Below are 26,230 nucleotides of genomic sequence, written 5' to 3'. Positions count from 1 at the left end.
CGGCTCTGCGCAGGGCCCTTGGGCTACCAGAGCACAGATCATCATCACTCCTCTGCAATAGAAAAGGACAAACCCGAGGGTGGTTAGCAGGGTGGGCGGTTTATTACTCAGTGCCAGTGATCTGTTGATGTCAGGAAAGGGTTTGGTACAGTAATAGAAGAATTCACTACACACCAAGCACAGCCTTACTCACAGTGTTGCTAAAGCCAGGGAGGTGGTGAACATCATGCCATGAAGGGCACTCAGGGTCCATTTTCCCTTTTAGCCTGAGCTGGCAGAAGCTAAGGTGCTACACAAATACTCCCGCTGGCCCGTCCTGGAAGGAAGGAGCACCTTCTGCTTCTTTCTTCCAGCTAATTTAGGAACAGCATTCCCCCACTCTGAAGGTTATCTCGCTAGTTATTAGGTAAAGGGTGGGACCTGTTGGCAGATTGCCTCTAGCATGAAGCAAGAACATGCTGAGATTATTCAGGGCCCTGTGAGGGACATACCAGCTTTCCACCCTACTGGGATCAAGTCTTAGTTTGGTATCTCTGCAATATTAGACTAATAAGCTACCAAAGTTCATCTTGCTGCAGGAGAGTTAAAATGTATCCCAGCCCCATTGCGTGCCTAGGAAAGGTGAATTTATAGTCGCACATCCAGTGCTTGTGATGTCACATTGAAGTGATACAGTTAAATGATGAGCAGCTGTGCCAGGCCCTGTGTTGTACTTGCCTCATTTAACTGTGCCCATTCCCAACCCAGGCTGGAATGTCATTGGCTCCAAACTCCAGTCCTGGAGTCATGTCAAATAAACCTTTATTTTTCAAGCCATGTGTGATACTTGTCCAACTGGCATTAATAAAACAACAGGTATAGCTGATGTCTTAGGGCAGCAGGAACCATCCTTTTTGGCAGAGGTGCCACAAATAAAGCTCTGCGCCCTTCCCAAGTGCCAGTGCAATCTCCTTCCCCTGTCCAATGTGCTGCTCCGCTTCCTGCCGCCTCCCTAATATGGCAGGACCCACAAAGCCTGTGCCACTTGTGGCACACTTGCTGTAGGTTGGCTACCCCGTGTTAGGGCACTGGCTAAACATTACTCCCATTGAAGTGAATGACAACACTCATTGACTTCAAAAGGGAACAAGGCTAGAGTAATGCTAATACTTTTGAAAATCCCATCCTTAACCTGATAAACTTTTGTAGGTGACCAAACAGGTTAAAGAACCATTAGAAAAAGATTTTTGGGGAGGACAGTAGAAGCACTGGACTAATACTTTTAAAAATAGCCTCTAATTTTAAGTGCCTCACTTCTGGTGTGTTTGAGACCAAAGTAATTTCTCAGAAGAGTGGAGCCCCAGTGCTCTACTTGAAGTCAAAGGGAGCTATAAATTTCAGCACCCCCAGAAAATCAGGTATAAGTATAGGCACTCACAATTCAGTATTCTTAAAAACGTGACTATCATAGGTTTATTCAGGAACAGATCCTTGTACCTTATTGTATGCACAGAAAAGGTGCATGGTTTTGACTAGTGATGTTACTTTGAAAAAACTGACAACTTTGATAGAAAAGTATGACCTGTACACAGGCTTGGACTTACTGATTTCCAATAGCAGCTTTCCACTGACCTCCCTATGAACTTGAGCACTTGCTCCTTTGTTTTACAATCACTGAAAAGGAGATTCTACGTTTCACAGTGGACTTGGGAGGATCATTTGGTGGCTGTAGAACCACTTACAAATAAAAAGTGCTAAGTATTATTATGGAGTTGCATATGAGATGCATATTAACAGTGTAAGGCAAGAATGCAATAAGGCTGTGGAGAGAGATGATAATAAGCCATTTTAAAAGGATGGGAAGGACTTACCACTTGGGAGCTTGTATCAGCTGAACTGATATAACTGTTTTGTCTGTCTGCTCCTGTGGAGCTAAACCTTGTACTTTTAACCTGAATGAAACAGATTTAAAGTTACAGCTTTTCAGCCTCCATTCAGAGTGGACAGGAAAAGCAGTTCCAATGTATCAGCTATAAAACACTATAGAGCACTTTTACACATGCTTTGATGCATTCTGATTAGAACACATTGAAGCAGACTCAATGCTCCAGTGTGCTGCAGTGTCTCATGTATTCAGTGTACCTGCATTTCAGAATAGTGGTGGGATGCTTTAACTAAAGCTCGCTGAACAAACTTTAGTTAAAGTGCCCCTGCTGCCATTTTGAAATGTGGGATACTGAACACATGAGATGCTGCTGGCACTTTAATTAGAGCAGCTCTTGATTGACACTCAAATTAAAAAGCTCACCCCACCCCATAGCATGTGTATAGGTGCCCTATAATTTTACAGATTTTTACCTATTATTCATTTCCTCATGTCCTGAGCTAGGTCATATACAACTGGATGTCACAGTTCAAGACGCTACTCAGCAATAGTTTACAGTGTTTGGTTTTGGGGGGTTTTTATGGTGAACATGCAGTCTTGGAGTTAATATTATGTAAAAATAGGATTTTTATTAGAGAAGCAATGTGCATAGCCAAGTAAATTAACTGAACTGCCCTTTCACCTTTACAGATTTAGGTTCAGATTTTAGAAGTGAAAATGAATTTGTCAGGCCTCTTAGATTTCTCTATGTATATCACAGGACCACAATATGCTCAGGTACAAATCACAGCTGGCAGTCTCTGCCAACATCAGGACTGGAATCACAGTGTCACGGGTGAGAACAAAAATGAGAACGAAGAGCGAACATACACATGCTTGTACTCTTCCTGGCCCAGGCCAGTATCACAAGCCAACTGCTTTTATGAAAACTGAAGTCATTCACAACTTAAAATTAACTATAAATAACCAAGAGACTATTCTAGCTAGTTTTCACTAAACAATGAAACACACAGGACTGGCTATTGAGGGTAAGCATCTAAAGCCACATTCCATCCCCCAGACTTGTAAGTGTGGGTTACAAGTGCTTACACAGCTTCTCTTCCTCTGGTAAATTCAAAGGAAAAGCTCTTCCTTTCCCCTGTGCTAATAAAAGAGACAACAGATCATAATCAGCTGATGAAGTGAGGAGCAGTTTGAGAAATGTGTGTGGTGCCCTCCTATGCTGTTTCTGAGGTGCTCAACTTCGCTTGCTAGTGAGTAGCATAGTGGCAGCAGTTGGTAGTACTAGAGGTGTCCCAGCAGCAAGTCCCAGATCCAGTTTCTTCTAGGAGGCAATATATGTCTTTGCTTCTTCCACTTTCTACTCATGGAGGGAAAGAAGTTCCCCCACTGCCACATCCCTCTGTTTGGGAGAGGAAATACATTGAACATCTCACATGAAATCTCTTGAATTGTCTTCATCTACTTAAATGAAACAGCTTATTTCATAGGTTTGAGAGGAAGGAGGTCTGAGCAGAGGCTCTGGATGTTCCATTTTCATTTCAACAGAGGTTCTCCATTCTACTCAAATCACAATGACAATTTATATAAAAACAGGTGTGAGAAGCACCAGGGACTGGGCCTGTGCACAGGTCACTTGGTGGGCGATGTCCTGCTTGGGGACATGAATTTTCAAATACTTTTATCATCTTGTTCCTATTCCTTCCCTCTTTCTGCATTCTGTCAGTATGAGGTAGTGTAATCTCATAACATCATACAACATCATGACTTAGTTCTCCAGATTAGACATGTGAGATAAGTCTATTAACATTTTCTCTTATCTGCAATACAAAGAGAAAATAGGGTAGATTTGCACCTTATAAACTAACCAACATGTGTGTGTGTGTACATGCAATACAAAGTCAATGCACATTGGGTGCTGTTGAGGTTTAACTCTACTGAACCTCAGTTGACTCTGTAACAAGATTTGTCTTGATGGTTGGAAAGGAGGGTAGCAAGCAAAAGTACTGATTATTACCAGCAGCTGAAGAAGAGTCTTGGAGCTCAAGGGGCAAAGATCAGTTTCCTAGAGCTGAAGAATTAAGGTTCTAGGAATTGGGTGGGGTATATGAGTTATTCTGCAATTACCTGTTATACACTGATTATTCTTCCCAGTCATTCCCCTGCTCCCTGGATAATTTTTTTTTTCTTTCTCCCACTACTGAGTCTTTGTTCTTTCTTCCAAGTGGAGTAGCCTAACAAATCTGAATCCACCACATAAGGTAGCAGACTGGAATAATTAGTACCCTGATACTGTACTTCCACCTCCACATCTCTGTCTGTAGTATGAGCTACCACTACATGCATGTCCCTTCTGATCATGGGCCAAGATCCCAAATTCATTCTCAGGCCACTCTTAAATTCCATGAAGTTATAAGAAAGTAATACATTGTGAAATCTGAACATAAATTGTTCTGGTTTGTTTTGTAACTATAATTATGTATTACCATCAAAACCTGTTGTGATCTTATCCCCCAAATTTATTATAGGCAGTCCTCAACTTGCAACGTTTCAACTTACAATGTTTCGCACTTACAACGTTTATAAATTGACACCCTGCTTCAACTTTCTGACATTTGTTTTGACTTTGCAATGCTTGATCTGATCCAACACCATGGCAGCGAACAAGTTTGCTGCATCACTCATCTCCCTGGAGAACATCTGTCCAAACTTCCTTAGACACTTTCTTTAAGAAAGCAGACAAGACTCCAGAAAAACCTGCAGCCAAGACTCCTGAGAAGACTCCAGCCAAGAACCCTTCAAAAAGTCCAACCAGGAGCCTTTCAAAAAGTCATAGATTCATAGATGCTAGGGTTGGAAGGGACCTCAATAGATCATCGAGTCCGACCCCCTGCATAGGCAGGAAAGAGTGCTGGGTCTAGATGACCCCAGCTAGATGCCTATCTAACCTCCTCTTGAAGACCCCCAGGGTAGGGGAGAGCACCACCTCCCTTGGGAGCCCGTTCCAGACTTTGGCCACTCGAACTGTGAAGAAGTTCTTCCTAATGTCTAGTCTAAATCTGCTCTCTGCTAGCTTGTGGCCATTATTTCTTGTAACCCCTGGGGGCGCCTTGGTAAATAAAACCTCACCAATTCCCTTCTGTGCCCCCATGATGAACTTATAGGCAGCCACAAGGTTGCCTCTCAACCTTCTCTTGCGGAGGCTGAAGAGGTCCAGGTGCCCTAGTATCGCCTCATAGGCTTGGCCTGCAACCCTTTAACCATACGAGTGGCCCTTCTCTGGACCCTTTCCAGGTTATCCACATCTCTCCTGATGTGTGGCGCCCAAAACTGAACGCAGTACTCCAACTGCGGTCTGACCAGCACCCGATAGAGGGGAAGTATCACCTCCTTGGATCTCTTCATCATGCATCTGCTGATGCACGATAAAGTGCCATTAGCTTTCCTGATGACTTCATCACACTGAGGACTCATGTTCATCTTGGAGTCCACTAGGACTCCAAGATCCCTTTCCGCTTCCGTCCCACCAAGCAGGTAATTTCCTAGGCAGTAGGTGTGCTGGACATTTTTCCTCCCTAGGTGCAGCACTTTGCATTTCTCCTTGTTGAATTGCATTCTGTTGTTTTCTGACCATTTGTCCAACCTGCCCAGGTCTGCTTGTAGTTGTTCCCTGCCCTCCGGGAAGTCCAACAAAGTCACTTCAAAAAAGTCCTTCCAAATCAATATGATTGCTATTTACAATATAAATACATTCATGTAGCTATATTACTCATCTATAATTGATCGAGTACAAAATTCCGGGGTATTTTTTGTGAAAATAGGGTATCAGGCCTTGGTTCAGGAACCAATCCCCCATTTATAACATTGTTTCTTATGAGAAAATTGGTTCCAAGTTGCAACGTTTCGACTTAAGACACTGGTTTTCAGAAACCAATTGTGTCATAAGTCTGAGGACTGCCTGTAGTTTTTTGTCTAGATGCCCATCACTACAAAAGATTCCCTTGGTGCCAACATCCTCTCAAAATGAAATATTTGATTGCAAACATCATAGTTCACAGACCTATGTCATTACTGGGCAAGATCTATCAAACACTGGTATCCTGTATGCAGTATTAGATATCCCAAGCTGGGATGCTGACACAGTTGTGAGAAGAACCTTTACTGTCCAAATCCTCAACCAGCAGCCCATGGTGAGCAACCCGCCCATTCTTCAATGGAAATAACCCAGTTTTGGGGGGGTTACTTTGTCCAGACTCAGATGGTTGCACTGAATCACTGCCTTGCACTTCAACAAAGATTCGATTGCGTATGCCAAAAAGGAACCCATTATTGTTCCTCTCAGAATAGGTGCCCTTATGTTCTCTTTCCACGGAGCAGAGTTGGACCTTGAAAGCCTCCTGGAACCCTCTTCGGAAGTTCTCGTTGAAATACCCATAGACGATTGGGTTGATGCTGCTGTTGAAGAATGCCAGCCAATGGGCAAATGGGAAAATATAAACTGTAATCAGGTTGAGCTGGTACTCTGTTAGGTTTCCATAATCTGTCAGCAGCATTAAAGTCCACAGAGGCAACCAGGAGAGGGTAAAAAACAATGCCACTATGATTAACATGTTGATTACCTTGACTTTCCTCTTGGAGACTCTTCTCCCCTCATTTTCCTCTGATTGGGAGCCCCGGATGGGTGCAGAGGACTTAAAAAGTTTGAAAGCAATCCGGGCATACATGATGACAATTAAGGTGAGTGGAGCCAGGTAAATGTGAGAAAAGAGTACAGTTGTATAGATCTTTCGCATCCCCTTGTCAGGCCATGCCTCCCAGCAGGAATAGAGTGGGTAGGAATTGTTGTAAGCATCCACCATGAAGTGATATTCCTCTTTGGTGACAGTCAAGGTGACTGCTGAGGGACACATGATTATTAAAGCCAAGACCCAAATGATTACAATGGTGACCAGGGCTTTCCTCAGGGTGAGTTTCTGTCTAAAGGGGTAAACGATACATCGGAACCTAAAAGAGGAAGAAAAAGAAACAAGCATTGTTTTCACGTTCTCCTGAGGCTCTAACTGCATGTTCCAAGACGCAGTGAGCTTACATTTACAAAGGCCTTTTTAAAAAGAAACTGTCATTATATAAATTTTGTCATGCAGAAGACCCAGTTTTGAGTCCTACCATTTTAACTACTGTGGGCACCAATACATGTGCATCAAGGTTGCTCTGATGTGCTGTAATTACAGCACATTGGAGCAGACTCAATTAATTGAGTCTGCAGATCTAGCATCATGTGTATCGAGTCGAGCAGATCCAGCATCATGTGTATCAGCATCCCCATGCCCTTACCACCATTTTTCAGCTTGGGGACGCTGATACATGTGATGCTGATACATGTGTACTTTAATTATAGCAGCTCTCAGAGTCATTCTAATTAAAGCCACTTGAAGCCACCCCCATCCTGTCTCCCCCACCTCCCAAAGCATGTGCATAAACACCCTGTGCTTTTAAACAGGGGTCCTGTAACAGGGAATCATGACCCTGTTACTGGAGACTGGTTTGGCTTCTTTCAGGGCAGAGTCTTTATAGCACAGCCAGCCAGCAGAGCAGGGGTTAAAGGACAGCCCTGTAGTCAGGTCAGCTGTAGTAAGCCCAAGCAGGGCAGAGATAGGGGCTGGGGGCCTGAAGCCTAAAAGGGGTAAGAGCAGGGCTGGGGCCCAGAGGCAAGGCCTAAAACAGTGGGCCTAGGGCAGGATGACCCAGAGTAGAGGGGTGGAAGCGGGGAAGGCTAAAACCCCAACAAAGGAAGGAAGGCTTGAAGTGGCCTGGAGATGTAGGGACAAGTGTCCCACCCAGTTGGTGACTTATAACACCTGTGAGGCATGGGGTGTGGTATAGGGGAGGAATGGAGCCACATAATTAGCACTTAAGGCTTGGATCCCCAACATTAGTGTAAGATCAGGACAGCCTCCCATGCTTTAATAACCATTTACATCAAGGTATGGCATAAAAAAGGAGGGTGAATTGCCCCGAGAACAAGGTATAAGGAATTTGCTCAGCCTCCAGGGGCTTCATGGCCACCCCTGGAGATGGCACTCTGTTACAAGTCCATTCATCCTGGAGCAAAAATTATTTAAAAAAAATAGTTGTGCAAAATGAAAATTATTGCAGCACTCATTCTTCTCTTCATCTGGCATTAGCCTGTATTCTGGAACTAAATCATTACATACAAAATAATGATTAAAACAGAGATACTCAACTTCTGGTTTGTAGCCAGATCTGGCCCACGGAACCATGTAATCTAGCCTGCAAGGCTCCCCCAGGTCCAAAAATTTGACAGAGTGGTGGCAGTGTTAATTGCCACTGAGCTGTTTCCAAATTTCTGGGCCTGTAGGGAGCCCTATAGGCTGGACATCATTGCTCTGTATCCTATACTGGCTGCACAGGCCAACACAGGGATCGACACTGGCGTGTGGGGCCCAACCCAGCCCATGGTACCAAAAGACTGAGCACCACTGGGTCAGAACTTCAGCAGAGGGATGCTGTAGTGATTGGGTCCTGTAATCAAAGCTGATGTCACACTGCATCTAAATGCACTAAACTAGGAGCATCAAACTCATTTAGCCCCATGGGCCAGATGGGTGCTGTGGGGTTAGTCCATGGGCTAGATTGGAACCACAGACTGGCTCTGTGTTCCAGATCTGGAGTGGGCACTGCATGTAGTGCAATCCTGCTCTGGCTGCCATGGGGCTGTTCTCCTTGGTCCTAAAGCTGCTACTGTGGCGTTGTGCTCCATGGCCCTAGAACCCTGGAGTGGCCACTGCACACAGCACAGTATGCAGAATGGCACATGGGCAGTCTGGGGCTGTGCTGCACCCCACCCAGTGCACCCCACATGCTGCCTGTGGGTCACTCTAAGACCCACAGGCAGTACTAGGGGCCAGATGAAATTACTTTGAGGGCCAAATCATGGGCTCCCCTGCACTACACGGGCCATATATTCAGGTGAGACTGTAAAGAAGACTACAAACTCAAGAAAAAGGTAAAGACATTGTGGCAAAATTAGTTAATACATTAATTATTCAATAAAACCATGAGTTGCTAGGGATTTATCTGTCTCTGTAACATTTACAAGTGCAAACTACTAATGGAATCTCATGACAGCAAAACTGCCGTAGGACAACTCATGTCAAACTAAAGGAAATTACTTTTTAAAGTAAGAAACATTCACATTTCATTTATTTCCAGAGAGAAAGCACTGTACAGTGACATTTTAAATGGCCATTGATGTGTTAGCAATCCACATATGGAATAATAAGTGAACTGCCAAGACCCCCTGGGCCACCGCCTACACTTAACAGTGTATTTTCCATTATATGGGTGACTTTGAAACACTAAAATCTCTTTGGGCCTGATGCTCCATTGCCTTGCCTATTTCATGGTCATCCTCAATGATGGAAAATGAGTAGCAAGCACTGATGATTCAGACTTCTTTACTCACACTGGTTTGGGCAGAAGGATGCTGCAGTTATGGGGTAATGCAAAGACATAGTCATAGCATAACTATCTCTGCTTTTTCATGCATGTGCTGACTTGGAAAAGGAGAACTGGGAAATTCTTTAACTTTTTTATTTATAAAATGTTTTTAGAAAATGTGGTGACACCACAGAGGAACATCATACCAACAAGTGACCTATGAGGATATCAACTTACTGAAGGCTTTGGAGGAAAAAACAAAAATCCTGGTGATGAGCAGCTGGATTTTCTCACGTTCTATTGAGACAAGTCTCTTCATTAGGAGGGTTGACAGGATACTATTGCATATGTATGTCTACGATTCAGAAGCCTAAATCTCTTTTCTTTTATTATCTCTGCAGTTCTCTTTCTCCATCATGCACATTTTGTATTTTATCTGTTGGGCTGCATCAGGTAAGTTTAGGGACTGATGGAGTACAAACAGCACTTAGCCCTTATGTTCTAAAGCAGAGGTTGGCAACCTTTGGCCTGAGGGCAGGATTTGGCCTGCCTAGTGATTTCATCTGGTTCATGAAGGCTTCATAACTGCTGCAAGTCAGAGGCAGGAGAATTCAGTGGTAATTCTGTGGCATTTGAGGGAAACTGTTGCACACAAGTATTGGCAGTAATTTGGCAGGAGAGAAGCAGCAATTGTGGTAGTCAGGTTGGAAGTGCTGGCCTGCCTCAGCCTAAACTGTGCATTTCTGCCCACCACTCCACAAAGGTTGCTGACTCCTTTGGAATACTGAAATGAAGAGTTACCGTGTGGTTGCAGTATAGGTCCACCCAATGGGCACCACTGAGAAGATCAACTGAAATGATTTCTGACCATAGTCTATTTGCTGCAGGGAAAGGGCTAGAAAGAGATTACTGATGCCAACCTACCTTTCCACAGCAATAGCCACCAGTGTGAAAACTGAAGCTGAAACAGACATCCCTTGCACCAGTCCGCTCATTTTACACATGGTGTTGTTAAATGGCCAACCTAAAATGACACAAAGAACATAGTAATTTGCACATACCATAAACTCCTATACAGAACAATTTACATTTGACTAGGGTTTATATTTGCAGAACCGGTGAAAATAAGCCTCGTGAAAAGGCTGCATATCTTTTGAGGTTTTGTGAGTTGTCTCATCTAAATTGCATTGAGCTGATATTTTGCAGAGAGATCATAAATCTAGTCACATATTTTTTGTTTCTTGCAAAAAAAGAAGATACCACATTTTTGCCCAGGGAAAATGAGTGTTACCTAATCCATGTGCCTTACAGAGCCCCCTTGTTTGCCTTTCACTTTCCATACCATCCTTCTGGTTGAGGCCTAGGTAAAACTACAGAACCCACTAATCCTCTCAGGTTGCACCCAGAGATGCAGTTTTTAAATCTATAAGAGATTTTTAGCAATCCTCTAGAGGTGTGTTATAAAGCCTTAAAATACACTAGATTTAAATTTGATTTCTGCTTTCCATCAACAATCTCCTCTAGATGTCCCCATTTACCATGAATGGGTACTAGGGCGGTATCTTGTAGGCTGGCTGTGTATCTGGTTTCTTACTACGCCTCGCATGTCCTTTGGTGATGCAGTGACTTTAAAAAATGTAAATAGATTGCAGTACAAATCAGTGGGAGGCAAGGATGGTTATGGTCTGTACTTTAACCCGTATGATTCTGAAAAATTGCTAAAGACTGTACTTTGAAGCCATAATGGACAAGCAAACAAAATAAATACCATCCTGTTATCTTTTTAAGATTTATATTGAAGGTTTCCAATACTAATCACCAGATTTGCTTTGGGTACAAAACTATCACCTATTCAGCTAATAGCTCAAGTTAATATTGATTACTATGTGGTTGTGCTCTCAAACAAGAATCTAAAAGTCTGTCTCTAGTTTTCACTTCAAATTTCCTCAATGTGCAAAATATAGCTTTTTCTAACTGGCAGCATGGCAGATTCAACATGGGAGATGTACAGTAGCATACAGTTGAATCACTCCTGTTGGCCTCTTACCACATTATCGTCAGGGACTTAGTTAAGGGACCCCTGGATGTTTCAGGCATCTGGAGTCTGAACAGGCATTGCCCTTCAGTCCTAGCTCCCTAGGCACACTCCTGAGATTCAGACCTGTCTAGGACCCTCATCTGGGAATATGCAACCAAATGGCATGTACCCAGGTTCCACTACTGACTTTCTCTTCCCCAGAATCTCAGCAAAGGTTTTACGTTTTAACCAGTCAGAAGTCACATGGTAAATGAGAGTAAATGGCATATACAGATTCAAAGAGTTTTTACACAGTTTCTGAACACACCATTGCTTTTACTTAGAGGACAAAGTACAAGTGAACATTTATCATTAAAAAACAATTACCTTCCTGAATGCACCGCCTCTCAGTTCAGCTAATCCTTCCCTTCACCTGGAGAGGCCCATCCACTTTTAGGAAGGCAAGTTTTCTCTCTGCATCTTCAGAATCCTGCAATAGCCCCACTTATCTTGAGCTAGTGCAGGATGGCTGACAAAAGTGAACAGGTGAATTTCCTGCTCTTTTATAACTTTCCAGTCCTTCTGATGTGAGCAACCTATTCAGGGAATCACTTGATGGATGTCTTAGGGGGGCAGGAAGCTTTGGCAAATGACAAAACCAGTTTTCTTAGAGCAGCAATTCTCAACCTTTTTAGATTAAAGGCACTTACTGGAACATGCCAGCTCTTAGATTTTACTCTTCCTTTGACTATGGAAAAATAATACAGAATTTTTTCTGTTTCAAAGAACTCAGAAAGAGCAACAGGGCAAAATGTCTGTATCACTACGGATCCTATTTGAAATCTCTGGGTTTATCTTGTGAATCATGTTTGCACACATAACAGTGCTAACATTGTGTGGTGCCTCACAGTACCCTTGAAAGGATCCCTGGTTAAGAATCACCATCTTAAAGAGAAACATAATGTCTAGGATGTTTGTATTTGAATAAGAGCCCTCTACCGTAAGAGTGCCAAAAGTCCTTGGATTTTAGCCCATGCTGGAGTTGAAAAGATAACAGCATAGTTAAAATGGAGCTGGCAGCTTTCTAAAGATGTATGCAGAGTTTATCACCTTCCACAGAACTTTTAAGCTGTTCGAACAGATTCCTTGGACATTGTGCTGTCCAAGTCAAGTTGGGCTCTTTCTGGCCCATGCAATATAAGTAATAAAGGTTCTGCAATCAGCACTTAGTTAACAATTCCATATACATTACACAATATTATCCAGTTTATTAAACCTTAGCTACACTTGCTTGGAAGGCTGAGCAGGTGTCAAAAGTAGTAAAATAAAATTTTAGCCATCAAAAAGGTCAGCAGCCACAACTAAACAAACACAGGGAGTAAACTGGTTAGGAAAGATGATGTCTTTATATAGCTGCTTGACTAAGTAAAATTGTGCTTTAATGCAAAGTACATCAATGCAAAGTTATAGCTGCATTTTAATACAAATTTTCAGAAGGACTTTTTTATTCTGAGATGTGGCTGTATAAAAAATGGCACTTTATGAAAGAGTTCCAATCCTTTCCACATTCAGAGTCAGATAAACTCACCTGAATGACAAACATAATTTTATTGTTTTTCTTCCTGTTAGCATTACAAAGATAATGAACTAATTAATGCTGAGTGAGCTGGACTTTATTTCAGTGTATATGTTATAAACAGATTTGTTTGCAAGGCAACAGGGTTGTACTGGAACAAGTAGGAGTATCATTTGAGTAGAACTGTGTTGCATGAAAGTGAGGGCTTAGTCTGGCCTGCAAGAATCTGTGTTACTGATTACGATGCTGCAAATGGAAAGAACCCAGGTTTATCGTCAAGTCCCAAACCCTATTTGCTGGAGTGGCAAATAGAAAAACATCTTTTCACTTGAGCACATTTGGTAATTGCTGAGAGAAATTCAAGTGCCATTTTTACAGGCTCATTTTTCAAATTAGAACACTACTTTGAGGTATTCATATTAACATCAATTGACCCACACTGAGGAACCTGACTTGATTTAATGGAGTTGTGTTTGCTCACCCCAACATTCACTTAAAATTTTTATATGCATTTAACAGCCTAACTCATATTCAAAATATTGCATATGTTGAATATAAGCAAGGTAATATTCCTCTAAGAACCCAAGCTTTTCCATTCCCTGACTTTTTAATTACGTCAGCTTTATCTTGCAGTAGCATATTTTAATTTCCCATAATAGAGCCAGGTGAGTTTCCAACTTCAATTTCATTTCCTGGGCAAACCAGAGCTGAGAGAGGCCTGTGGTACTAAAGCTGTTTCTTCAGGCCTAATGGAAAGATGATTTCTTGCATTTCCTTTGTAGTGTGGTGGGAGAAACAAACCCACCTCAATGATGCAGCTGTCCATATCCAAAAAGCCGAAGATATAGCAAAAATCCCCAAAGATACATCTCTTAGTTGGCTCACAAATTGGTTGCCTTCCCTTACAGGATGGCTTAGACCTTTTGTATTAAGCTTAATTGGAATTGTTATAACTATAATCTGCCTGTTGTGCTGTTTTCAGTGTCCTCTCTAGGACAACAGTTTATGCAAAGGCAAGTAAAAATGTATGGTCAGTTTGTACAAATATCCAGCATCAATCATCAAAACCTAACCCCACAAGAAGTTGAATACCTAAAAGTATGTTCCAAAATTTCCTCTGAAAAATTGGAACAAAGTGGGGAATTGTAGTGCGCAAGTTTTTCACAACCTAAATGCTCGCTTTGATGGAGTTGTTGCAGATAGGGTCTAAGAGCTGCTTTAGGTAACACTATCCTTTCATCTGGCAATCTCCATATTCCGTCTTTTTCACAGGTGGCTCCTGCCGCTTTCCATCTGTTGTTCTAAAGGTGGTACAGACTCGTACATTTTTGGCTCTAGCAATATTCCCAAATATGCCTTTGACTGGGGAATTTGAGCTTGGAAGGCTAGGGCGGATAGTGGTTGTAAGGCTGCTGTTTGAGCTGCAGCATCGGCCAGGGCATTGCCTTTTGAGACTTGATCTCCCTTTTTGGTATGAGCTGGGCAATGCATTACCGCTAATGTTTTTGGCAACATTATAGCTTGTAGGAGATCATTAACTTGTTTAGCATTTGATATTTTAGTTCCAGAAGCTGTCATAAATCCTCTCTGTTTCCACAATTGTCCAGTGGCATGACAGATTCCAAAGGCATACTTAGAATCAGTCCAAATATTTACAGAGTGGCCCGATGCTAATTGACAAGCTCGTGTAAGGGCAGTAAGTTCAGCCGCCTGCGAGCTCAACTGCCCAGGCAGTGGTTCAGCTTCAAGTACTTCAAATGGAGTTACTACTGCATAACCCGTTTTTCTAACTCCATTTACTAATTTTGAAGAGCCATCTACAAAAAAAATCAAGTCAGGGTTGTCTAAGGGTAGGTCACTAAGATCTACCCTGGGTTTGTCTGAAAACGCTGCAACTTGAAGGCAATCGTGAGAGTCTGGTTCCCTGTTGCTGGGTAGAGGTAATAGAGTAGCCGGATTCAGGGTATTGCATCTCTCTATGACCAGGTTTGTAGCCATTAAAAGTGTGGTTTCATACTTGTTCATTCTCTGATGAGAAAAATGTTGAGTATTTTTCTGGAGTAGAAGTAGGGCAACTGCATGTGGAGCCTTGAGGATAAGGGGATATCTGAGGACTAATTCCTGGGCTTTCTCGACTATGATTGCAGCTGCTGCCACTGCACGAAGGCAGCCTACTCCCCCCTTTGCCACTGGATCTAATTGTGCAGAGAAGTAAGCTACCGGGCGTTGGGTGTTGCCTAAGGGTTGAGTAAGTACCCCAGAGGCTACTCCTAGTCACTCATGGACAAAGAGCGTGAAAGGTTTTTGATAATCTGGTAGCCCTAGGGCAGGGGCAGAAGTTAAAGCAGATTTTATATTATTGAAACTACGGGCAGCTTCATGATCCCAAAAGACTGGCTCTTCTGCCTCTTTTGTAGTAAGCTGTACAAGTGGTTTGGTTAACTCTCCGAAGGCTGGAATCCAGGAGCGACAGAACCCCACCATTCCCAGCAGACCCCGAACTTGACGCTTTGTTATAGGCTTGGGAATATTTAGGATAGCTTGGATTCTGTCATCACTCAGGCATCTTTGGCCAGACTCCAAAATGTGGCCCAAGTATTTAACAGTGGATTTACAAAACTGAAACTTATTTGGTGACACCTTGTGGCCTTTGGCGGCTAGTGCAGTGAGTAAAATGATGGTGTCTTGAATACATGCTTCTGATGAGGCAGAGCATAAGAGTAAATCATCCACGTATATTAGAAGGGATGAGGAGTTAGGAAAAGTAACATCTTGCAAATCTTTGTGAAGAATTTGAGAAAAAATGCTGGGAGATTCTACATATCCTTGGGGTAACCTTGTCCAGGTCAGTTGAAAAGAACCCCAGGTGAAGGCAAAAAGATATTGGGATTCAGGGTGGATGGGGATGCTGAAGAAAGCAGAACAGAGGTCTATTACGGTATAAAAAGCAGTGTCAGGGGGTATTGCAGTTAAAATAGTATTGGGGTTAGGAACAACCAGGTGTCGAGGAATGACATACTTATTAATTTGTCTGAGATCTTGAACCAGACGATACACAGGTTTCCCGTCTGGACCAGGCTTGGGTTTCTTTACTGGAAGTATAGGTGTGTTACAGGGGGACTGACAGGGAATTAAAATTCCTTGTTTAGAAAAATCTTCAATTAAAGGCTTGAGTCCCTCAATAGCTTCTGCTTTCAAAGGATACTGGGGTACTTTAGGTGGCTCAAGATTGGTACGAATTAGAATTTTGACAGGATCTGCAGATTTTAGGAGTCCCACCGAGCTGGAGGTGAGGCCCCAAAGCTCTGAGGGTACCCTTTCTTTTAGAACAAGGGGAAGAGACTGCAAGCTCGAGTCTTCTGTAACTGCAAGCACTGTGGCTATCATTGGGACCAGGGAGGACGGAAACGTTAGAATAATTCTGTCAGGTGAGCACTGTATGGTGGCTTGTAGTTTGCAAAGAAGATCCCGTCCAAGAAGGTTAACAGGGCCAGTTGCTAGAAGAAAAGAGTGTTCTACTGAGAGGGGGCCAATTTTTACATTCGTGGGTTGTGAAAATGAGCAACGGAAGGGTTTTCCCTCAATTCCCATAACAGTGACTTGTTTTTCACTTGGTGAAAGATGTCCTTTGGAAATACTGGAAAATGTTGCCCCTGTGTCTAGCAGGCACTCGTAGACGTGTTCTCCTATCTTTAAGGGTATTAGGGGATCTTGAGCACTGCAGTTTAGGGTGACTTCTTTAGGTTGGACAGAGGATAGTTGCAGAAAGTGGCATGTAGAATCTCCCTCATCACGTCAGTCGTCACATTGGTTTTGAGCAAGATCTGGGGTAACTGTAGTGAACTGAGGGTTCTTGAATTTTTGATTTTCAGGGTTATTACTTGGGGATCTTTTTGGTCTTAACTTGCACTCTCTTTTCCAGTGTCCTTCCTGTCTACAGTAATGACATACATTGGGCCCATACGGTTGGTAGGTACGGCCCGGTTGCCTAGACACAAAGGGCCTCGGGCTACGGGGCAGATTGGTTCTATAGGCATTTGTGGGCTGTATTACTGCTGCCAACATGCGAATGTTGGACTGATCTTCCTTTTGTTTTTCTTTCTTCTTTTTTTCTTCCCTTCCATTAAAAGTTTTAGTAGCAATGGCTAAGATTTCTGCCATGGATTTGCCCTCAACACCCTCAGTGTTATGTTGAAGCTTTTTTCTAATATCTTCGCTAGCCTGACTTATGAACACAAGTCTTAACACAGGCAAAGTGGCAGGTGTCTCGGGGTCCATGTTTCCATACTGACGTATAGCTTTACAGAGTCTTTCAAAATAGTCTGAAGGGTGTTCTTCGGGACCGTGAACAGTAGCTGTCACTTTGGACCAGTTTGTAGTTTTATCTCCTGCTTTCTTTAATCCTTCTAAAATGCTGTCTTTCAGCATTCGTATTGAATTTTGCCCCCTTTCCTGATTGTAATTCCAATTCGGATTTTGCCTGGGCACGCCATTAGGCATGGGGTGGTTTTCATGGGGCTGATCGGCTAGAAATTGGTCAGCATGGCATAGTACTTGAGTCTTCTCATCCATAGTTAAGAGGCTTTCAAGAAGCTGCATGACATCTGACCAGGAGGGGTTATGAGTCATGAAAATGGTTTTGAAGCGTCTTAGAACTACTTCGGGATCATCTCTGAGCCTGGGGGTGTTTTCTTGCCAGTTTAAGAGGTCTGTGGTGGAGAACGGAGCATGTGTCCAGTGACTGATAACTTCTCCACCCTCGCCAGGCACAGGGTATTCTCTTAGAGGTAACTGAAGTTCAGGCTTAGACAATTTTTGATGAGTGCGATTTGAAATCGGAGTGGAACTGGAATCTGGAGAGGGATCTCTTGACCCATCTCCAGATCCGGGACTCGGGGATTCTGAGAGAGACAATCGAGGTGATGCCTCCCGAAGACTTCCCAGTCCCTCGGCCGGCCCAGGGGCAATGTTTTGGGGTTCAAACATTTGGGGTGGTATCAATGGTAGGTTAGGGGGCCTAGGCATGGGTCTGTAATCATCTTCTGAATATGACGGTGGTGCAGCAGGTTTTGGATATAGAAGGGGAGCTAACAGATTTGGAAAAGGTGCAGGGGTCTGGGAAGCTAAAGGTTTTAATTGCTTGCTAGCAACGTTTTCCCATAAATACCAATAACTAATTTGGCCAGGGCGGAGGTCCTCCAAGATCTTTCGTAAGGCAGCCAGACGATTTAGGTCAAATGATCCATTTTCTGGCCATTGTCTTCCCAAATCTAACTGGGACGTATAAGACGTCCAATTAGTTAAACAGAGTTCTGCCATACGAGACTTGGACAGTTCCGCCCGTCCCTCCAAATGTTTCCAATTCTTAATCATAAAATCAAGGGGTGAATCAGGAATAACTTTCCCTAGACCGGAACCCATGATTATATCCAAGCACAAGCAGTCTTATTTCCCTAAGTTCTACCTGCCTAGAAGCTGTTTCGTCCACGTACAACAACCGGTGTTCTCGGACCCCACTGGCTTTCTCTGTGAGGAGGGGCGTCTTGAGTCCAAGACCCTAGTCATTGGCCGTTATAACAGCATTTCTACCTTATATCTGTGTCTTTTGCCTTTCGGCGAGGCTGCTGGCTCTATCAGCGTTTAGATCAGCAGACAGATACCCTCAAAGACTGCTTCCAGAGACCTCTAGAGGTAAAACCAGAAAACCAGAAACCAGATAGAAACCAAAAACATACCTGACCTGAGGTACTCGCCGGTACCGTTCCTTTACCCGACTTGAGGATCCCGCGTTATTGGTCCTGAGGGGACCGTCCACCTCCCGAGACTAACCCAATAGGTGAACTCACCTGGTGCGCGCTGGGGTGTCGGGGGATGGAGGTCTCCAAAGGCGTCAAGCTAGACGGGTCCCATCTGGGGTGCCAAATTGTGGTGGGAGAAACCTCCCTAAGGTCCGTTGTCTAGCTGTAATTTGATTGACAGACAACGCGGGTAAAGAAAGACAGCTGTTTATTTGCTCGAGCAAAGACCATAAAGCCAGCAAAAGGCAAAATGGCCCCCCCACAAGGGTGAGGCGATCTTTTATACTTCTTACAACAAAGCAAGACTATATGGTTAACAAAAAGCAATACTTGGGGCGGTGCTCTACAAATCTTTGTAACAGCATATTTCTATTAAGCTGAACTAGCACTTTTTAAAAGCTAAAAGTTAAGTAACAGTAACATTATGTTAGCAAAACCTTACACAGTAGAAGATACTTCTCAAGGACACAACCAGTAAGCTCAAACAATGGTTTCTCTGTCTTATCTTACTTCTAGCTGTAGCTGATTTTTTTTAGCACACAGACACAGATTCACTTTTTAACTCAGAAAATGCTTGTTGCAGTTAAAATGATTACTTGACACAAGCAAAGGCCTAGCTATCATTCTGCCTTGTGGTCAGATGCATTACTAGGCCACAGGTCATGCCTTGTATTCAGCTGTAAAGCTAATACTTCTTAAAAATCCAAATTATTGTAAACCTAACAGTATGCTTTCAGAAAACTATTCTATTTCAGGGTAATGACAAACTTGCGCACTACAGTAGGAACACTTCAGTGAATTTAAACAGAAGTACCAATGTAAGGCTCTGAAAGAACTCCTCTCCAGCTGTGTGAGGGATGAGGGGCCTGGACACATTACCAAGGATGGGATAGTGCAAATTGGGAAAAACAGAATTTTAGGAATAAGACGTGGCAGTTTCCAGCAGTGTGAATTCCAAAGGTTACTCCCAGTTGGCTCACTCATAAATTGGTACCTGGTTATTCAGGCTGGGGAGTTAGAGACGGCCAAACGTTATGTTACCTGCAACTTTCCTGACTGTGCCATCAGCAATAGAAATCGGTATGTTTTAATTATGCTAGCCCAACAGGCCATGTAGGCTGAAGCAGACACTTGACCTTGACAAGGATGTTGTGAATATCAAGAGTCAGCACCCAGTTCAGGTTTGCCTATTTTATGCTTTCCAAATTGCTAAGCCTTTTCCTTTAGGGTCTAAACAAATATTGTTGTTTAGCACTTAAAAATTAGGAAAAAAGGTTGATTGTACCTGGTTGGAAAAAATGGAAAGAAGGAGCTCTAAGAACCCTCCAAAACAGAAGGAGGATTAATATTCATTGTCATTATAGCACCCATCTGCACTATAATGTGGTAATATTGCAAAGTGAGCGGGGGGAAGAACAAGTGTATATCGGTTTAAAACATACCCTTGTTTTACTGTTTGCTTTTGCAAACAGGAATAATAGTTCTTCATTACAATTCAAATCCCAGTGGCTCCAACTGAGATCACTGCTTACCTATGGATTTCTGACCTACTACCCAGCTACTTGTTGCCCTAATTACATGCTCTGCTGGGAGTGGTATTGATGGATACTTCTGACATTTGTTGGAAAACATCTAGTACATTTCCATTTACAACCCGCAGCTCTTCATAAGTAGGATTTGCATTCTAACCTTTTTACTGCGCTTATCCTCTTAGTTATGGGGTTAGATGAAATAAAACAAATCACTTGTTACTCAGCTATCATCCATTTTCATTTCAAAGGGGTAGCAATTCTCATGAAGTGTGTTCAGAAACAGTGGACTGCTATTTCTGGGCTGCAGGCACTAAAATACAGGGAATAACTGATGCAGAGAAGCAGTAGGAAGCCACGACCATGGCATTTATGTCAGGTGCCACACATGTAATAGGTCTTAACCTACACATGTAACAACAACAACACATGTAATAACACCATTAATAGGTCTTAACAAATCACACTAAATTCCAGGACTTGTGCGATTGTTTCATTGCACTGATACTGTGAAAAATCAGCCCTCCACTACAACACTTTATGCTGAGAACAGGTATGAGGAAGAAGTGGTTTAGGCTATTATTTATTGTTCTAAAATGTTACATGCTGAAGATGTTGTCTTACAAAGATGATATCATTTTTACAATAGTATGGAAAGGGCCATGGGATCAAATTCTTGGTATAAGACCTTCAGTAAAGTTGCACCAGGAATGCATTTGGACTGTGTTTTTTATCATACACAGTTTATGAGAAAACAAAAGACAACAATATTCTGATCTTTAGAAAATGTCATTCTTTATCACCTACCATATCTCTCCTTTGCCCTTCATTCTCCTCAGGGACATCACTGAAATTGCTAAACAAAATCCAGTAATCCTAAATACAACAACAGCAACCCCACCTTCCCTCTCTGATTCATCTGTCAGACTGATGACCCAACTGTCTAGACAAATGTCTGGATTTCTTCTCTTCTCATTACATCACAGGGCCCCTCCAGTCTGGCTTCCAGTCTGCTGACTCTGTAGTTGTTAAACTCTCTCATAACTTCTTTGCCACACCATAGTACAGAACCAGTGGTCCATCCTCATCCTCCTTGATCCATCACCTACCTTCAGTTTAATTGGTCATGTCCCTCTTAAAATATTCCCCTTCCTTGGCTTCCATGACCCTAATTTATCTCCTACCCAGGAGTGAATTTGGGAGGAGAGGGTACAGTGGTGTAGATGCTCCCTGCTTTGGCTATGCACCGTATGCCCAGCAAGCTCTCTAAGCTTACCAGTTGACCAGCATGAGCTCCTGCCAAAACTACTGCTTTTGCATTGCTCTGGAGCCCAGGTGGTGAGTGCTGCTGTCATTTACATCCCTTTTTCACTTTCTACTAAATTCAGCAGGAGGGAAGAGGGTACGGAGGTGAAGAGTGGTAGTGCTCACGTACTGAGCTCTGGAGCTATGGAAAAGCAGTGGCTCTAGCAAGAACCTTCATCAACCAGCTGGTGAACTTAGAGAGCTCCAGTAGGTGCCTGCACTGACCAGTCACAAGCTCAAAGAGCTCAGTGTGAATGAACTGCACCACCATAGGGGGTCTGGCCACTCACCCATAAGGCCTCTCCCAGATCTGGCCATGTCCTTATCTCTCTTCCCCTCCTATTTCCTGGGGGTGGGAGGTTGGGGTTGAGGACACTTCTTTGATCCTCTTTTTTCCCTTTACACCTTAGATTTGAGTAATGTCACTTGCACAAATTTAGGCACCATATCTTTGTGGATGATTCACAGATCTACCTCTCTACTGCTGACTTGTCTCCTTGCCTCCTTTTCATAGATTTCATAGACATTCGGGCTGGAAGGGACCCCAGAGGATCATCTAGTCCAGCACCCCGCCCAGGGGCAGGAAGTCAGCAGGGATCATAGGATCCCAGCAAGATAAACATCCAAAAGTGTCTTGAAGGCGTTTAAAGTGGGTGCTTGAACCACCTCTGGTGTCAGTCTAGTCCAAACCTTGGGGGCTTGGACACTAAAGAAGTTCTTCCTTATATCCAGCCTGAAACAGTCACAGAGGAGTTTGTGACCATTCGATCTTGTCATCATTTGGAGCACTCTGGTGAACAGACATTCCCCCAGATCCTGGTGAACACCCCTAATAAACTTATAGGTGGCCACCAGACTGCCCCTGAGCCTGCGCTTTTCCAGGCTGAAGAGTCCCATGGCTCTCAGCCTCTCATCATAAGGTTTGTTATCCTGACCTCTGATCATGTGTGTGGCTCTCCTCTGAAACCTCTCAAGCTTCTCCACATCCTTTTTGAATTGTGGAGCCCAAAACTGGATGCAGTACTCCAGCTGTGGCCTCACCAAGGCCAAGTACAATGGGAGAATGATGTCCTGGGATTTGCTTGAGAAGCATCTATGGATGCCAGCCAGTGTTTTGCTTGCCTTACTAGCTGCAGAATCACATTGAAGGCTTATGTTCATGTTGTGGTCAATCATGACCCCCAAGTCCCTTTCATCTGTAGTGATAACCAGTGTAGCAGTGCTGAGCCTATAAGTACGCTGCAGGTTTTTCATCCCAAGGTGAAGAACCTTGCATTTTTCAGTGTTAAACACCATCAGGTTCTCATCCACCCTTTTCATGATCCTGTCAAGAGCTGCCTGGATCACCCTCCTGTCCTCAGGTGTGGATGCTTTACCCCAGAGTTTTGCCAAAAGTAGAATCTTGGCTATGCTCTCTGACATCTCCTGGTGGATATTTAATGATCAATTCAAGTTTAACGCAGTTAAAAGAACTCTTCATAGTTTTCCCCCAAATTCCCTTTACCTCCTTTCTGAATCACTTGGGACAACATGACTATTTTTGCTATCACTTAGACCTATCACCTGGGCATCATCTTTGACTTGGACCTCTCTTACATCCTCATGTCCAAGTTATCTGAATCTTGCTGATTTTTTTCTATAGATGGTAAGAACTCTATAACATTTGTATCCATCAGCACAGCTAAAACTCTCATCCAGGCTCTCATCACCTTGCATCCTTATTATTATAGGAGCATTTTCTCTGACATTGACCAATGTAGCTTCTCATCTCCCGTCTCGTATCCATTCAGAATGCTGTTGCAAAGATCATTTTCTGAGCCTGTTACTTGGACTGTACCAATCTCCCTTTGACTCCCGCCACTGTCTCCCCCTTCTCTGTTACATCCAATGTAATTTGATGTCAAGGTCTTTCCTGACTATTATTTCTCATTCACCGTTGAAACATCAACTCCTACTGCCCATAGGTCAGTGATGTCAGTCTCTATCACCTACTCATTACATTTCCAAACAAGGACTTTTGTCCTTTCTCCCATGCTGCTCCTCATGCTTGGAATGAGTTCCCTGAAAACATCTTCAAAGCTACCACATTACCTTCTTTCAAATCCCCCCTTTAAATTCACCTTGGCTGTTATGCTTACTAAAAGCTTGACAACAGACCCCTGATGTTCTGACACTACAGCCAATCTCACTAACCGGTACTGTCTGATGGTTTCCTGGTACTCTCTCCTACACTTGTCTGTATCCCTTATTTTATCTTGCCTTATGACTGGGTTGTAAGTTCTTTGGGCCAAGGATTGTTTTTGTTTCCTCTGTTCATACCACATGCAGCACAAAGGGCCTAAAAGGGTCTAGCCCAATACTAGGGCTTCTAGGCATTACTGTAATGGAAATGGTAAAGGAGAGGAAGAAAAAAACCTAAATATTGAAATCATAAAAATCCAGAAGAGATGGAGAAAATGCTAATGTTCTCTCCTCATTTAGGCAAAGGAGCTGCTCAGAATCATTAAATAAAAGAACAGATTGCTGCAGCTTATTTTAATTCCTTGCTAGTCTCAAGCAAAAAATTGCATCTCCCATTCTCGTGCCATGACATCCTAAAAGTCAAGCCAGGTTTTCTTTGGAGTTTAAACTGATCAGAGACATCATAAATGTGCATATAGCGAAGGGATGGGTGTGGGGGGAGGGAGAGAGAGATCATAGAAAAGTAGGGTTGGAAGGGATTTCATGAGCCTATCTATTCCAGCCCCTTGTTCAAGGCAGAATCATTCCTTACTAAACCATCTTGGCCAAGTGTCTGTCCAACCTGTTCTTGAAAATTTTCAGGGATGGAGATTCCACAACTTCTCTAGGTAGCCTGTTTCAGTGCTTGACCACCCTCATAAAGTTCCTCCTAATCTCCAACCTAAATTTCCCTGATGCAGTTTGAGGTCATTGCTCCTTGTGAGGAGTTGGTGTACGGCCACACAAGTATATAGACAAACAGGCAGATATGAAACAATATATTTAGCAATATAGAACAGTTCTGTAGTAGGGCCATGCGAAATTTCACTGGGTGTTTTGTTTCGAAGCTGTTTCAAGCTCAAAAAGCAAAATCGAAATGAAACAAAAGGCTTTAAAACAGCTTCAAAACGAAATGAGGGCACTCAAAACATTTTGAAAATTTCTAAATGTTTTGAGTTTTGAAGCTGGGCTTACTTGACTTCAGCACTGGTCCCAGGCAGCAGCAGCAGCCTCTTGTCATCTGGCACACAGATCCAGGGGCTTGCACCCCCAGGAGGGATAGAGGGCTGTGCCGGACTCCTAGGGGTGTGAGCCCCCGATCTGTGTGCCGGATGAGAGGAAACTACCGCTGCTGCCTGGGACAGTGTTTTGAAACTAAACGAAACAACAAAATGAAACCCTGTCCCTTCAAAATGGCAAAACAGACGTCGAAATGAAACAATGGTGTTTTGCACAGCCGTGTTCTGTAGCTAGATGTGTTTAATGTAGACTGTGACTGGCTTATTATTAGTAGTTTGTGTTTTCCCTGTGCTACAGCCACTAGAGGGCAATAGTGTACCTGAAGGTGGTGGCTGTGGTTGTGGAGAAAGTAGTGGACATGATGTACCTTGACTTTAGCAAGGCTTTTGATAATGGTCTCTGGCCGTTTGTAGATGACACTTTAAAGAGGTATTAAAGCAGGTTAAACGCCTTTTGCACCACTTTAATGGTGTTGCTGTTTGCACGAGTTTGCAAATTTGGCGGCGTATTGCATGTTAATTCCAGCCGCTGTAGCCCATTTGGCAGTGTAATGCACCTTAAATACTTTGGGGCACTGCAAAGTAAAATGACTCTGAGGAGTTTTAATTTTCTACTCTACAGCCACGGAGGGAAGCACCAGGTTCCATGCAGCTCAGGGTGTCTGCGGCAGACCATACAGGCAGCCTGGCAGCAGCCCAAAAAGGCAGGCTCCACAGAAGGAAAAAAAAAAAAGTGGCAAGCCTGTTTTTCCTCCCCTCCCCCTGGAGCCTGCCTGCCTGAGCTGTGTGGGGGCCTGGTGCTTCCCTCTGTGGCTGTGGTACCCCCCGGGACTGCCTGAGCTGGTGCTTGCAGGCAGGTGCTGCCTGGAGGGATGCTGCTGTGGAGGGAAGCACCAGCCCCCACCCACAGCTCAGGGATCGCTCTACCCACCAGCAGCTTGCTCTCCCCTCCCCACCACTGAACAGGCAGGTAAGGATCAGGCTCTGACATAGGTGCACACAACACAGGGGTTTACTTCACCCTAAATTGAAGTGGTGTTTTTAAAAAACCATGACTACAATTTAGGGTGAAGTAAACACCCGTGTTGTCTACAAATGGCCTCCCCACAGCATTCTTACAAGCAAGCTCAGGAAGTATGGGTTGGATGAATGGATTGTAAGGTGGACAGAAAGCTTCCTGAATTGTTGGGCTAAACAGGTAGTGGCTTGATGTCTAGTTGGCAGCCAGTACCAAGTGGAGTGCCCCAGAGGTTGGTTTTGTTCAATACTCCCATTAATGATCTGGAAGATGGGACAGATTGCACCTTTAATAAATTTGCAGATGACACCAAGCTGGGGGTGGGGGCAGGGAAATAGTAAATAGATATGCTGCAGGGTATTGCTAGGATACACAGTGACCTAGACACATTGGAGGATTGGGCCAAAAGAAATCTCATGAGGT

The 26,230-nt window shown here is 43.5% G+C and overlaps 1 protein-coding gene across 1 annotated transcript in view; it reads right to left on the bottom strand.

Annotated features, from left to right (window-relative positions):
• Positions 1–80: 80 nt before the first annotated feature.
• Positions 81–26,230, bottom strand: part of NPFFR1 (neuropeptide FF receptor 1) — a 45,166-nt gene continuing 19,016 nt past the window's right edge. The window contains exons 3-4 of the mRNA XM_006265073.4: positions 10,250–10,349; positions 81–6,868 (exon numbers count right to left, since the gene is read on the bottom strand). Coding sequence (XP_006265135.1) covers positions 5,977–6,868; positions 10,250–10,349 — 992 coding nt within the window. The 3' untranslated portion in view covers positions 81–5,976. The remainder of the gene's footprint in view (positions 6,869–10,249; positions 10,350–26,230) is intronic.

The sequence above is a fragment of the Alligator mississippiensis genome, chromosome 6, assembly GCF_030867095.1.
Source record: "Alligator mississippiensis isolate rAllMis1 chromosome 6, rAllMis1, whole genome shotgun sequence".
NCBI classification, from domain to species: Eukaryota; Metazoa; Chordata; order Crocodylia; family Alligatoridae; genus Alligator; species Alligator mississippiensis.
Note: the sequence above shows the minus strand (reverse complement) of the source record. Positions and strands in the feature narration are given on the sequence as shown.